The following is a 16,284-nucleotide window of genomic DNA, read 5'->3' as shown; positions in this document are numbered from 1 at the left end:
CAGGATATGTTCTGATAAAGGGATCAGGGCTTGAACCATTGAACAGCAATGGTTCATGCTTCAGCATTCTGGTCCTTATCATAATTACCTCAGAGAAATATTAGCTTCTACCCTGTGCATTGAGTACATCTCCTTCATAACCTGAGGGTCGTTTGCTCTTGAGTGAAGGGGCAGTTCAGGGTGACATCTGTTAGACAGAAACCTCAAAGGCGCTTACAAGATGCTACTAATAATTTTCTATTACAGTTTAAAAGTGTGGACTGCTAATTACAGTGTCAATGGCCAAGTTCATCTACAGCTTTTCAAGGTGAATTTTTAACACCCTTGATTTTCTAAGTCGGTGGTATACTTCCCACTTCTGTTCTTGCATTGCTCTATGTTGTATGCTGCTAGCTGCTGCATTTGCACCAGACATAATTTCTTTTTAGTTGATGTTAAAATTATTTCTTTGAGTTAGTACAGTGGCTGGTAGAAATTTCTGACACTTGGTCTGTAGTGTGCCGCTTTTTTTTGCAAGGATATTTTGAATTTGCAACATTGTCTTTGATTCTTATGCTACATAGACTTAACCAGTTCAGGATCTGGAAAATGGCTGGAATGCTCTCTGTTGGGATAAAGTTTGGCTGTGAAGTCTTTCATTCTGTTGAACAATGTACTATAGGACATAACTGTTCTTCCCAGTGTAGCAAATGTAAGGATGCCTAGGGTGAATGCAATCTGCTATCTGTTTCAGTGTAAGCTGATTACAAGTGTTAGTTACTGAATAATTTCAGGTTATCCAAGTTTCACTGATGTTAATAACTACTTACTTTGTATGTAGCTTGTCTTATTAAATAGTGTAACCTAGAACATCCCTGCAAGGAGACTGGAACAGAAAAGAAACAATTAGGCATTTTCCCTCTGAGCGTCTTTCAAAAACTGTATCCTCTTCCTGCTATTTTAATGTCATGTTGGTTCTGTACCCATCTTTCTTCTTTTATGCTCAAAAGCATTCCCACTCTTCTGATTTTTGAGAATTATTTAAATTCTGTGTTCTTTCATTCCTTTATTTTTTTCTTAGTCTCGTTGGTGCTGAGCCCAGCATAGTCACCAGCCTGGGTGCCACTGAGTATAGCAGTAGGAAAAAGGTACTTCCTCCAAGCTTCTACTTGCTAAAGCTGTAGAAAGAGGGAAGGCTGACACCAAAGATCCCTTCAGCTTCACATCTTGCCTCTAGCCTAGGGAGGAGTGAGCACACTCCATTACTGTCCTAGTCTATTGTCTCAAGATCATCTCTAGCTTGGAGACTTCCTAAGTTAGAGGTTGTATCCTCATGTCTAACCTTGGATATTTCTTCCAAGATTTTGTTGACTCTTGAGTGTTGCATTTGGCTACTCCCTGAAGTTTCATTTTCTGAAACGTTCTGAGTGACGGTGCATATTAGCTGGTCTCTGTCTGTGTGTTAACTTTTTCTCTTATCACCTGTACTGTTGACCTTCCTATATACAGCGTGCCAATGACAGCAGCAAAATAGATACTTCTGAGATACGTTTCTTAGAAGTGAGAATAACAGGAAACATTAAGATGTGTATTTAGGCATGTTTATCTGAAATTTAGTAGCTAGTGGCTGAGTGCTGAACTTTTCTAGGACGTCAAGCAGTAATATGTTGTGATACAGTCTCTTATTACACAGATACATGTGGGTTTTCTCAAATGTGTAATGACATAACATTTTCCCCAAAAGCTTAAACACGTATGACATTCTGTGGTGCTGTGTGTCACCGTGTATACCGAGGAGGTTATTCAGTATTAGTTGCAGAGGTAAAAGTAGATGTTACTGCAAATGCTATGAGTTAATAAAACCAAAATAACAGTGAAAACTTGCTGGCATATAATCCATAGGGAGAACAGACTTTTGATTTGTGATGGGGAACATGGGAAGACTGCTGGACTTCTTTAGCCAGGTACTGGCTGACTTGATGACCCTTGCTATTCCATTACTGGAGCTAACAGAATACCTGCATTGAATACAGGGCAAGGTTTTCTGAGGTGATGGAAGGCTTGAGGCTTTGAGCTTGAAATTTTACAGAGACTTGGTTCCTCAGAAAGTTAATGCTCAGGGTTGGTTTGTTTTCTTGTGTGTGTTTGTTTTTTTTTAAACACTATACTTTTCTTGAACTGGCTATCTTTGGTCACAAGAGTGGAGTGTTTCTTTCTTTCCTGCTTGCTCTACAAGGTGCAAATACAAAGGAATTTGTTTCTCTCCTGTACTGGGGTAATTAGGAATGGAGTTGTACCAGATGTGTGCCTTGTGTGACATAGTTCAGCTTTCTGCTGATTTTGGAATCTCTCGTATGTTGCCCACATGCACATACCTGCCCACGCATTTCAGAAACTATCTTCTTTTGTCCAGTAAAATTAATCTTCCAGTAAATTACATAGCAGCTGCATACAATACCATTTCCTTTCACATGTGAAAACAGCTTTCTAGAGGTAGAAATCAGTGGCACAGACAGCTAATCATCACACAGCTAATTTGCCTTCGAGCTCTCAGAGGCAGTGAATGCCAGCAAATTTTTGCCTCCTGCATGCTTTTAAAAAAAATTTGGCTGTTAAATTTGTTGAGCAGGGATAAGCAACACTGTGAAGCGTGGGTGGATTTTGTATCTCAGCCGTACATTTGTTCATGGCTTAGCTCACGTTTGTGATTTAAGGATGAGTTTCCATTTCCACACTGAAGTTCACAGCCCTTTAAGTATCCTTTAGGAGCACATAGGCTGCATCTTCATTAACGTTTTAGTTCGGACAAGGATTGAATTTCTGAGGTGAATCTCCCCACTGTCCCACTTTCTGCACATTGCTTTTTACTCGGAAGCAGTTAGGAGTGTGCAGTCAGGATTCCTTTGGATGTAACTGAGCCAGAAGTGTCCCTGTAGCAGTTTATCTGCTGTGCATCAGGTGCCCTTGAGTCTCTGGCCTATGGCAATGAACCTGGTCCAATGCAAACCCTCAAACACACATAGCAGGATTCTTGAGGCCTCGGTCCCAACTGCCCTCTACAGTACATTTGGACTGTGCTGGGTGCTAAAGTAGACAGTTGTGCTAGTTTTAAATTTCTATGTGATGGGAGAGGGGGGAGGATAAATGATCGTGTTTTTTTTTTTTTTTTGTTTTTTGCTTTTCAAATCTTAGTGAAGTAAATAATCAGACTGTCTTGAGTTCCATCTACTGATCTAATACCTTATTCTCAATTTTCAGGAGTGTTAAGGCAACCAACTAGATCAATTTGAATTTTGAGAAGCTTTTCCCTGTTTCCAGAACTGTCCATGTTGGTATTTTTCTTTCAAATAATGAAGAGTGTTGGGGCATGCTTGTTTTTAAATCCAGCTGTTTCACAGACCCATCTGGGTGTAATTTTATTTAATGGCCTGTGTGGGGGTTACACAGACCCTCTTAAAGACTTTGACTGAAATCCCCGTGTGCCTTCTAGATATTGTTTTATGTCCCTGACCTCTCATCTTTTTCTTAGCTCCTCTTGCCTCCTCTGAACTGCTGAGCTTGTCCTTTGCAAGAGGGAAACAATACTGTGCTGAAAAATGTCTCTTCCTGAAACATGGGTAATGTAATGTGTTTGCTTTCTTTTATGCTGGAGACTAGACTAGCTGCCTTTTCTGGGGCAATAGAATTTCTCACCATCAGTGCCACAGCAAATAATGAAAGCTCAGCAGCAACAAGTACTGTAAATACCTTGCAGTCCTGTTCTCAATTACAGAATTAGTTATGTAAATCTTGTATTAAAGGAGGAAGAGCCCTGATGTCTCTTAAATCATACACTCCGTGTGCACGCATGCGTACAATTCCTTTTTCTCTAGGAGAAAAATATCTGTGCTCCTAACATGCAGACTCTGTAGAGATTAGCATACTAAACAGTATTGCTCTGCGTGACCTGAAATTGGCTTTTGAGTGCTAATTGGATCTATGGGCTTTGAGAAAAGGGGCTGGAAAACAGTGGCCTATGGCTTTCCAAGTTGCAGACAGAAGTATGGATATGATGGTGGTGTAGGTGCCCAAATGAAGTCCTCAGGTGGCTTCTGAGTTATGGGGGCACCAGTTGATAGAGCACAAGCTAACTGTCTGCTTTGCATTTTCTTGTCTTCTTTGCCTAGCTGTACATATCTTTCTGTTTTCATCTATACGGAAAGAAACAGTGTGATATGCTGAAATGAGCACTAAGCCTGAAACCAGGAATGCCTCTGATCTATTCCTAACTGTTCCTGCTCTACTGCATGAATGTGGTCTTGTTGGTTAATCTGTTCAAGTACATTTTCTGCAGCAAAAGAGCTGGCAATAGCTGTGCTACTGCACTTCTTTGCATGTGCCGATGGGGCACGGATGCTCATTCCCATGGTGTGACACCCGTTCTGCATACATCTGTTGTGGGTGTTTTTAATGTGGCCAATTGCTTGGAGATTATTTATGGTGAAGATGAGGCTGTTAGAAAATTAAATTACAGATGTAAAGGATTACTCTATAAATACTGAGATCCATCCCTCCACTAGCAGCTATGTCTCCAAATCAATTGTCAAGAGTGGAGCCAAGGTGGGCCAGTGCCATATGCTGTCTTGTTCAGCAGCGTGAGCAGCCATGCTGGCCAGCTACCCTGTTCCATAATCTCTCACAACAGTGGATGCAAACAGAGTAAATCTGCCCTTCAGGGATGAGTGAGTGACCAGAGAGTCTGGAAGCTTTATGTGTTGGACTGCTCTGTGGTGTGGCTAACTTTTATAATTGGGCTTTGCACTGTTGCTTCTTTTTTCTGAAGCCTATGTGATCATGTAGTTTAACGTGATCTTGTCTTAAATTTGTATTTTTTGTCTTATCTCGGATTTTCACACTGGATGTATGACTTTAGTTAATGTAGATGCAGATTTAGAAAGTCATATATTCTATTCCAATTGTTTTCTCCAGTTAAATCCAAACCAAGTTCAGTTTAATCCCGAAAGTGTTCTGTCTTGCACATAGAGCAAAGAAAAAGGCTGGTCTTTGCCTAGAGGAAATTGAAGTAGAGAGTGAATGGATTTGGACTGCTCTGCTCAGTTCCAACTGCTTTGGGAAAGATTTAAGATAACAGATAAGTGCAAGTTAATGATGTTGCAGAACACCAACTGATTTTAATTCTGTATATTCCGGTTTGAGGACTTCTTAAAAAATATTGGTAAGTGTATGCTTTCTTCTTGAACTGGAATTAGTATTACAATTTTTAACCTGTGTCTTTCCTCCCCACTAAAGAAAATGCAAAGATACTGTAGATCCAGCATTTCTGCAAGTATTTGTAGCCCTGCTTCCAACTGTGCTAGATCTTCAGCTTTGAGTAGTGAGTTTTACTGCTTTGTCAACTGTTTTCCTTAGAATGTAACATATTGAACCTCTCCTCTGTCAACACAAATTGCTTCTGAGGCAGAACAACAGAAAATCACCTGTCTTGCATGACAATCTAAATACCATTTCCAGAGTCTCTGGACTTTCTAGGTCAGATGTCACCAGGGTAACCTAAATGGGCTGCTCTGTCAGAGTAGGGTAAAAAAGGAATCCTTCAAACCTACTTGGAGGGAAGTAAATGAGTGTCTTTAGCAGGGACAGGTGTTTCAAGTGAGACTCAGGAACAAGCAGCATGATGACTCCTACACTGCGTGGTTCATTTGGGTTTTTTATTTGTTTTTCCCTTTTTCTCTTTCCCCTTTTGCTCCCAGCTGCATTTTGGAGATTTACAAAAAGTAATTCTTTAGATACAGCCTTTTATCTTCAACTGTTAGATGGTGGTAGGGAAAGGAAATAGAGATCATATGTGATGGAGTTGTTTGACGTCCAAAGGAATAAAAAACACAATCTTTAGTATTATTTCTGCCTGTATTTAGTATTATCTCTGACATTTATTCTGTTTGGACCAGTGGTGCCCTAGTTCTCTGCCTACCAAGGGCTGCTTCTGTTTGACAAACCAGCCTTCGGCTTTGCACAGCTGGGAAAGGTTTGTATGGCTTCTCCTTTCCCCTCTATCTGCTATATGCCTTGCTCTACCTTCCAGTAGCATACTTCTCCCCCTGACTAGGGAGCAGTGGTGCACAGTGTTGTCAGCAGCCAGCCATAGTGTTTTAAACTCTAGCTAGTACTGTGTATGCAACCTGGTTTCTGCCTTAGGAGCTTCCACTGTAGTTTATCAGTCTCTTCTTGTGTTGTAGTAATAATTCACAGAAGCACTTGCAGCAAACTCCTGTGGCTCAATTTAGGAGAGATTTGATCTGAGTTGTGTGCTTGAGTGAAGGAGGTGCCATTCAGCTGGTGTTCAGAAGAGTGGAGCTGAGCAGGTGAATGGTGCTTTATTGCTGATAGCCCAAGAGATAGCAAGAGAGGCAGTTCTGCCTGTTGCAATTGTCATAGAGGGACATGACAGAAGGAGGCTTTCCTTCTCATGTGACAGTTGAATGAAGTTTTTCCAAAACAGATCTTTCTGGGCAATGATCAGATGATCTGCTATCTGCAGTGATATAGTGTGTTTTATATTTTATATGTATCTCTTTTTAGATAACAAGGCTTTCTGACTGCTGTTTCCAGATCTGAAATTGCTGATTACTATGTATTTATCTGAAGTAATATCATCCAGACGTTGGTGTTGAGCAGAACAGATCAGGTCTGACTCACTGGCTGGCTGTTCATCTGGCCCATTGTGCTGGTATGCTTTGTGTATAGGTAGCAGCATGGAAAATCTAGTTTTTCTGCTGAGCTCATGTGGTTGTCTCCCTAGACTCTAACTATAAACAGCAGTGGGAGAGAAGTTTTCCAGAGAGCAACTTTCCATTGATGACAGATAAAACTTGGGTAACTAGCCATAAAAGGCAGTGAAGTTCTAACAGGTATGCAGAAGGACTCCTGGAGATAAAGAGGCACGATGGCGTAAGTTAATTGCTTGACTACTCTAGAGGTCTTCTACAATGGAGTGGCTGCATTAGTAGGTAGAAGGAAGAGCAACTGTTGTCATCTACATTGACTTCTGTAAGGCCTATGCCACAGTTTCACACAACATCCTTGTGTCTAAATTGGAGAAATCTGAGTTTTACAGATGTACTACTAGATGGATAAGGAATTGGTTGGATGGCTGCATCCAGAGAGTTGCAGTCAATGGCTCAATGTCCAAATGGAGATGACTGTCCTTCAGGGGTCTGTATTGACTGATACCTTTCAAGATCTTCATTAATGACATAGACAGTGGCACTGGATGCACCCTCAGGAATTGTACGGATGACGCTAAGCTGAGTGGTGCAGTTGCATCACTAGACGGAAGGGATGCCATCCTCGGGCACCCTGACAGGCTTGAGGAGTGGACCCACCTGAACCTCATGAGGCTCCACAATGTCAAGTGCAAGGTCCTGCAGCTGAGTCGGGTCAATCACTGAGGTCAGTACAGGCTGGGGAATGAATAGATTCAGAGCAGCCCTGTAGAGAAGGACTGAGGATACCACTGGATGAAAAATTGGACGTGAGACAGTGATATGTGTCCAAGGCCCAGAAAGCCAACTGTATTCTGTGTTGAATCAAAAGCAGTGTGGCCAGCAGTTTGAGAGAAGTGATTCTGTCTCTCTGCTCTGCTCTGTTGAGACCTACCTGGAGTACTGCATCCAGCTCTGGGGCTCCCAGAAAAGACATGGACCTGTTGGAGCAAGTGCAGAGGAGGATTGGAACACCTCTCCTATGGACAAAGACTGAGAGACTTGGGGTTATTCAGTCTGGAGGAGGCTCCAGAGAAGACTCTTTTGTGGCTTTTTAATACTTAAAAGGAGCTTGTAAGAAAGAGACTTTCTATCAAGGCCTGTTGTGGCAAGACAAAGAACAATGGTTTTAAACTGCAAGAGAGTAGGTTTAGATTTTGGACATAAAGAAGAAACTCTTTATGATTACTATGGTGAGACACTAGAACGGGTTGCTGAGAGAAGCTGTGGATGATCCATCAATGGAAATCTTCAAGGTCAGATAGGCCGTTGTTTTGAGCAACATGATTTAGTGGAACATGTCCCTGCCTGTGGCAGGGAGTTGGAACTAGATGATCTTTTAAAGGTCCCTTCTAACCCAAGACATTCTGTCTTTCTGTGGTAACTATGTCCTAGTGAAAGCCTTGTGCTTTGCTGAGGTGCAGCTGAAATCCCTTTTCTTGGAGGTAGTGGGTGAGGGGGGTGAGTGGGAAAGACAGCAAGTCATTACTGTGCTGAAAAATACATTGTTTTAATTCTTTCACTTGAGTCTTAATCCACATGGTATAGATGGATTCCGACTGGGAAGGTACTGGCTTTTTCACACAGTGCTGGAGATGTGGCTTTTCTGAGATATCTCAGATGGCATGGAGATTAGAGCAATCCAGCAGCCTTGCAGTTTGATAGCATTTCTGAGGCTTCACTTAAGATGCAGTATGCGTTTCTTCATCCTGATAGAGATAATGGGTTTTAAGCAATTACACCCAGGCTAATTCCTTTTGATAAGAGCTCTACATTATCTAAAAAAAGAATCCTTGCCGCCTGGGAAAGAACAATGTAAATGTGTCTCTCATGCACTCTTTCATTTGCTCTTTGATATCTTCAGATGATATGTTGCAGATCTTTCAAGCCATTAAAAAAATCTATCAGTCTTTTTTTAGGTAGGGAGTATTGCAGTTAGGGAGGTGTAACAGTACTGTTGGCTTGCAACGTATGGAGGGAGCCCTGCATGCTTCCTATGATTCAGGGCTACTTATGGTGATTAAAGGTTTGACGTAAGGAATCATATTTGATATCTCTTAAGCCCTGTGTTCCCTCCCTGTGCAGGCTGACTGGTTCTAAGGTGTAGGTTGCTTCTGCTGATTGGAGTGATCTAAATTTTGTGATTTGGAAAGAGTAGCAAGAACCTACCACTTAATTTAGCAGAGAACCCAACCCCTATTATGCATTTGTCTGCACTGGAAAGAAGAGTAGGATGTTGTGTATTAAACAAGAATGGTAAGAGATCTCACTTATTTAGATTTTTTTTTTCCCTTTCTGTTTGAGACCAGTAAAGAAATTTCAATAGTTTGCTGCATTTCTGGTACTTAAAGAAATTCCTTTTATTCTGCTTAACCTCTCTGACTTTTTCTCTAATACATATACAACGTAGGATAGAAAATGTAATTGATTGCATTTAAAAAGGGGAAATCTCAAAGCAATGTTCTGTTTGTGTAAATGTGCCACTTCTAGGAGAAACATGTTACATATTTAAAAACCAAAAATAATCGTGTTAACAGAACTGAAAGGTTTTCAAACATTGTAGGCATATTTGTTACAACTGTTCTCTCTCAGATAGTTGCAGATGACATTCTTGATGTGTAGCTGCCTGATGATAATCAAGGCAGGGAGGAGAAGCAAGGGGAAAAGGGAAGGTTAGGAGGAAGGGATTATAATGTCCCATGCTGATATGCTTTCTCCTTTCTAAGAGAAGAGCCTGTGAATGTGTGGCATGCTGTCTGTCCCTTCACCTGCCTGCTTGATAAAGACACTAAATGCCTCACAAGTGAGAGCCTGATAAGTTCTCTTTCAAAGTAGAGGAAGAGGATTTGTGTGGATATATCTCTTTGGTGAGACAAAAAAAAGGATACAAAAATAAAACAGGCCTTTTTTCCCTCATTTTTGTAAGACAGCTTCATGTATCACTAAACACTGTAGTTAAGCAGGGCAATACAGAAGTGGGAGCCTTAGATTTTGCTAGAATACACAGCTTTAATGGTGGGGAATCCAACGCTTATTCTACAGCATGTTACAAGAAGAGTCCTTCATGTTCAACCTTATTTGCACAGTGCTGCAGTAGAGTAGTGCCTAGATGGAAAATAAATGGAGGAGTTCAAGGAGGGAAAATTGTTACCACCATTTGCAAAGCTGGCTGCAGTATTTTTTCCTGTCATAAACTGTTGTGAATTTGAAAAGGTTGCTGTGTTCTCTTCCTAGATACGGTAATATTTAGTTGGCAAATGAAACAACCTTTTGTTTGGGAAGCCATTTGAAGTTAAAGGCATTAGTGAAGTTGCTGTGTCTCTCATGAGCCTTGGTTTAGGAGCTGGACTGTGTGTTCTAAGTCTGATGCAAAGGCTGGAGTGCTTAGTCTGAGGCAATTTTACTCATTCTTCAGCTCTTTTTTTGGCTTTAATTGGCTTCCTACTGCATGTCACATTGCATTTTTCTTTGGCTGGTGGATGTAGAGAGTTGACCTCCTTCTTTGCGCTGCTAAGAGAACGTGTTTTCTTATTAGAGATGTCTAGCACAGGCTGGAGAAAGCACCCTGTGTAAAAGAGTACTGAAGCAGAAGAGTGTTCTTTGCAATGATAATGCCTTGTGGGCAATTCCACAGATAAGAAAAAACTGTGTAAAGATGAAGCTCCGAGAAGACTTTCTTCATCTACAGCAATGCCCCTACTGCAAGATAAAATCCTCACCAGCCTTTTCCTTGAGGAGTTATGCAGTTTCTTGAGAGTTTAAACAGACTGCCCATTCTGTAGTTCTTGCACAACTTTGTTTTCTTGATTATCCTGAAAATGACAGGCTGCTATTTAATATACTCAAATTGACTTCACAACCTACCTGCTCAGTCATATAATTGTCTCGTTCTCCTCTTTGAAAGGATTTAATTTAAAGACATCAATGAGATGGTGCATCTAGATGATGGGGCAAATTAATTTAAGTTCTTCATGGACCATTGCTAGGGAACAAAGAGTAGCTCACAACTGTGTAGGCTGTCTGGGCTATCTTGCTTCTATGTTATTAATATGGCAGGCCCCAGTTCGTTAATCTACATTGAGCCACACTTTGTCCATACTCCTGGTGGAATACTTCATATGCTCCCTTGGAAGAATCCTCCATTGAAATGTTTGAATCATAGAATCATTTTGATTGGAAAAGACCTTTTAAGATCATCAAGTCCAATCACTAACCTCACACTGCCAAGCCCACCACTAAACTATGTCCCTCAGCACCTCACCTATGTGTCTGGAAAACATCTCTAGGGATGATGGCTCCACCATCTCCCTGGGCAGCCAGTTCCAATGCTGAACAACCCTCGCAGTGAAAAAGTTCTTCCTAATTGCCAATCTAAACCTCTCCCCTGGCACAACTAGAGCCCATTTTCTCTTGTCCTATCATTTCTTACTTAGGAGAAGATACTGATCCCCACCTTGCTACAACCTGCTTTCAGGTAGTTGTAGAGAGTGATCATGTCTCCTCTCAGACGTGTTCTTCAGGCTAAACATTCCCATCCCCCTCAGCTTCTCCTCATAAGACTTGTTCTCTAGACCCTTCACCAGCTTCATTGCCTGTCTCTGGACATGCTCCAGCACCTCAGTGTCCTTCCTGTAGCAAGGGACTTAACAGCGTTTGTTGACAAACAGATGTAAAAGCTTTGTGGTTACCCTATGTTTAAGTGTTTCTGGCCCAGCCCTACAAAAGCACCAGTGTTGCCTGGTAGCCCTGTAACCTGTCTGATGAGTCCAACAGGACCCTGTGTTTGTGTGCTGATCTCCTTACAGGGACTTCATTACTTTTTGTTTGGGAAAAGAGTTCCTTACTATTTCATTTGGTGGTCTGATGATTCTGTGAAAATAAAGTTGTTTATGTAAACTGTTAATCTTGTGCTTGGACAGGTTTGATGTCCAGCATTGTAGTTTATGACAGAGATAGTTACCGAATTCCTACTAAATACACATCTTTGGTGATCTCAGTGATACTGAAAAATACTGAGTTGTCAAAGCTGTGTTGTTTTCTGTCACTAGTGTATACATTGTTCTGTCCTGCTCCATCTGTTTCTACAGTTAAATGGAATTCAAGTAAATTCATTAAGAACATGTCACCTTATATTAACAGTGACAAATAATAGGTGTTGTGATAAATAAAAGTTTCCAACAAATGTATAGGGTTTGAAGCTCTCATATCATGAAAGCTGAACTCCAGTTGCTCTGGGAAGATGGAAGGAGATACATGCAAGTTACACAGGGCACTGTAAGAATGAAGTAAAAGCTCCTCGTTTATCTGCCAGAGTAAAATGAAGCTCACCTCTTGCCAAGATCAGTATCTGTAGCTCTGTACCTTCTGCTACAGCTACATGAAATGTTAATCCCTAAAGCACAGCATCACACCTTGTTTAGTAGCTAGAAATACTCATCCTGTTGACTGCAGCAGGACAAAAGGCAGAAGCCTGAATTCACAGCTTGCTGGATACTGAGCCTCCTGGGTTACCTAGAAATGCATCTCACCCTTGGAGTGTCTGCCCTGTGCATGATCCTCCTAATGTGTGGGCAGGACACAGCAGATGCTCTGCAGTAAGTTATTCTTTTATCTTGTGATGCTGTCTCTATGTGCTCCTGCCTTATGAGAATCCTAATTTATCTCAGCAGTAACAAATGTTATTGTTTGTAAAGTATAAAATTTGAACTGTTGCAGGCTGACCCTCCTTTCATGCAGCTTGTTCCATTGCCCTCCTTCCAACTTTGTGTTAAACTGGAATTGCTTGTGGTACTGTACTATGAGGAGGTGGATAGTCACTGCTTTACAACAATAGTGTATGGACTCCAAACAGATCCACTGAGGAGTTTGTGTGCCCCTACCTTTCCCTTTGGCCTGCCTTCCCTTAGGAAGGTGCTAATCACCCTTACCTTTGTTTAGTATCCTAGGGTATTTAGTGACCTTGGAAGAAGAGAAACTGAGCTGTCAGTGCTAATCTCAAGCACAAATGTCCAGCTTTTGCCACATTAGTCATGCCTTTGTCACCTCTAGATTGGATTAGTGCAGTGCACGGTATGCAGGTCTACAGCTGAAGACACATGCAGAACAGTGTTGTCTGCTTGTTTTAGTGTCACAGGAGAGTACTTTCTAGAGAGACATCAGCATTTGAGGAATGCCTTCAAGTCAAGATCCCGAGCTGACTTCTCACAGTTTGGCTGTCAGGCAGTGCTTTAAAGCTTACCTGTTGCTGTTTCTGCTTCTTGTAAGACAAGAAGTTGAAGGATTGAATGGGGCTGCTGCAACTGAAGACCTAGCGAGGAAGGATATCAAAGGCCTGCAGCTTGCTTAGTTTTTTTGGGGGTTTTTTTGGTTTGTTTTTTTTACATCAATGACTTTACCACATGATGCTTGTGTCCTGGTTGTGGAGCAATACATATGCCGTGGAGGCTTTTTCTCTCTGATTGACATGTGAATGGTGAGGGGAATTCCTTATTAAGACTAGTTAGTCACTTTATCAGGTACACAGAATCATAGTATGATAGGGGTTGGAAGGGACCTTTAGAGATCACCTAGTCCAACCCCCCTGCAGAAGCAGATTTACGTAGATCAGGTCACAACAGGAACATGTCCAAGTGGGTCTTGAAGACCTCCAAGGAAGGAGACTCCACAACCCCTCTGGGCAGCCTGTGCCACTGCTCCATCACCCTCACAGTAAAATAGTTTGTTCTTATGTTTAAATGGAACTTTTTGTGTTCCAACTTCATCCCATTACCCCTTGTCCTGTTGCTAGCTACAACAGAAAAAAACAATGTCCCAACCTCCTGACACCCACCATTTAGATATTTGTAAACGTTAATAAGATCCCTCCCTCAGTCTCCTCTTCTCTAGACTAAACAGCCCCAGTTCCTGCAACCTTTCCTCGTATGACAGATATTCCAGTCCCCTGATCATCTTGGTGACCCTGCACTGGACTCTCTCCAGCACTTCCCTGTCCCTCTTGAGCTGAGGAGCCCAGAACTGGACACAGCACTCCAGATGAGGCCTCATCAGGGCAGAGTAGAGGGGGAGAAGCTCCCTTGACCTGCTGGCCACACTCTTCTTGATGCATCCCAGGATGCCATTGGCCTTCTTGGCCATGAGGGCACATTGATGGCTCATGGTTAGTTTATTTTCAAGCAGGACTTCCAGGTCTCTCTCTGTAGAGCTGCTCTCCAGCAGGTCATTCCCCAGCCTGTACTGGTGCCTGGGGTTGTTCCTTCCCAGGTGCAGGACTTTGCACTTGTCCTTGTTGAACCTCATGAGATTCCTCTCTGCCCAACTCTCAAGCCGGTCGAGATCCCGCTGAATGGCAGCACAGCCTTCTGGGGAATCAGCCAGTCCTCACAGTTTGGTGTCACCAGGGAACTTGCTGAGTGTATGCTCTGTTCCCTCATCCAGGTCGTTGATGAAGATGTTGAACAAGACTGGCCCCAGAACCGATCCCTGTGGAACTCCACTGGCCACAGGCTTTTAACTTGATCCTATGGCATTGATCACCACCCTCTGGGCTCTGTCATTCAGCCAGCTCTCAATCCACCTCACTATTGACTCATCCAAGCCACACTGTCTGAGCTTTCTGATGAGAATGCTATGGGAGACAGCATCAAAAGCCTTGCTGAAGTCAAGGTAGATGACATCCGCTGCTCTCCCCTGATTTAGCCAGTCGGTTATGCATTCATAGAATAACTGTCTTCTGGGAGGGATAGAAGAGGTAAGAGATTAACCCCAGCCTGCATTACAAATAAGTTTAATGAAATACTAAAGTTGAATACAGAAGATCATGGCAATGAGGAAATGGACTCTTGTGACTGAACTCATATACGTGAACAACCTGCAAAGCAAAACCTATGCTGGGAGCTGCAAACCGAAGAGGTAAAGGCAGCGTCACTCTTCAGTTCAACTATTTCCTAAACTGTAACTGGGGATAAAGATATGCTTTTTCTCTTGTAATTATGCTCAGTGAGTACACCCATTCATGTAGTTCTTAAGTGCTCCCAGAATACTTGATTTTTTAACACATTCTTCTCCACACTGCTCTGGAGTGGACAAGCTGCATTTGATAATAGGTCCCCCAATGGATGGTTTCCCTCCAAGAGAGTAACTTCTCTGCCTGCACCTGGTTACCTATTGGCATGATGGTTCTGAGCCAGTGAGTAGAATCTTGATCTATAACAAGAAGATATCTGGAGTGATAGGGAGCAATAGGAGGGGACAGCTGAGCAAGTATGTTGGTGTTAAAGTCACTAGCTGTTTCTTTCTCAGTGTGACTGATGAAACAGAACAGTTGTGTGTTGCTGGACTTTGTGTGTTGGGGAGTTGTTTGTTTAAATTTGGCTTTGCCACAGTGGTATCTTATATCAACCTTTTGGTCCAGCTGCTCTTGATATTGTTACAGCCATCTACTTGGTTTCTGCAAGATCTGTCCTTCAATGTTTTGGCTGCTTTTGTTCTATCTCACTGCTAAAATATTTTGCTATGGATATAGTGATGGTGGAATGCAGAAGGCTGCTCATGTTTGGAGTTTAGGTAGTAACCCTCTATTTCTGAAAAATATTTGTCTGGTTGGAACCAAGAATCAAACAAGTTTTCTCTTTTGAGAAGTAAGAATGTGCCAAAATCCATGTGCAGCTTTGGGGTTATTATTTGGACTGTAGAGCCACATCAACCAGAAAAGTCTCCTGCTGCATCTTCGCCAGGTCTTCTGGCTAGTTTAAGTGGTTCATGCTTTTGTCTGGAGCATAACACACTGCCTTGCCAGCCTTGCAGAGAATTGCTTTTGTTCTTAAGTCCTTCTAGCAAAACAGGCCCAGAAAACATGATCTGAATGCTGTATTTCTCTGCTCTGCAGGGAGCTTGCTCTGCTTGTGCTCCCATGTTCTGGAACTTCCACCAAAGAGGAAGTGTGTGCTGGAAACAATTTTGGTTGCAAAAATCTATTGAAGCAAATTGTGTCAAGCCAATCAGTTCTTAATTTGAAATCAATTGGGAAGGCAGGGAGGCTCACCTGCATTTAGAGAAGCCATGACCCTTCAGGGGACAGATGACTCCGCTCATTTTTTGAGAGTGTTGACTTAGCTTTTTTAGGGCCCTCAAGCTAGGAGAGAGTTAGAATTTCTGACTTCTAACCCTCTATTCATGTCAGCAGACGACTTATAAAAATGCCTGCTGGGATTATGCCTCACTGTAGTAATGAAAACCACTTATTATTAGGGTTGTTGATGTCTTACATAGCACTTGGCCTCTAGTACAGAAGCTACTGCTCATTGGATGTATGGCTAGTTCTCTCCTTTGTTTTTGTTTTTTTCTTACAATTTTCTCTCCCTCAGTATTTCGTTACCTAACATGGTAAATAAGCAACAAAACAAAGATTGCCCACATTAAAAATGGTGTGTTTATGGTCTCCTGCTCCAGAAAATTTAAATGTTAATGGGAAATATTGCTCTTACTAGTTCTAGTTTTCTGCAGAGTGTACTACCCAAATGTATTCTATTTCACTGGGTTTTTTTGG

The 16,284-nt window shown here is 42.0% G+C and overlaps 1 protein-coding gene across 1 annotated transcript in view; it reads left to right on the top strand.

Annotated features, from left to right (window-relative positions):
• Positions 1 to 6,922: 6,922 nt before the first annotated feature.
• PTGFRN (prostaglandin F2 receptor inhibitor) overlaps positions 6,923 to 16,284 on the top strand; it is a 50,567-nt gene continuing 41,205 nt past the window's right edge. Inside the window, exon 1 of the mRNA XM_062006962.1 lies at positions 6,923 to 6,927. Within this exon, the coding sequence (XP_061862946.1) occupies positions 6,923 to 6,927 (5 nt within the window). The remainder of the gene's footprint in view (positions 6,928 to 16,284) is intronic.

The sequence above is a fragment of the Colius striatus genome, chromosome 1 (genome assembly GCF_028858725.1).
Source record: "Colius striatus isolate bColStr4 chromosome 1, bColStr4.1.hap1, whole genome shotgun sequence".
NCBI classification, from domain to species: Eukaryota; Metazoa; Chordata; class Aves; order Coliiformes; family Coliidae; genus Colius; species Colius striatus.
Note: the sequence above shows the minus strand (reverse complement) of the source record. Positions and strands in the feature narration are given on the sequence as shown.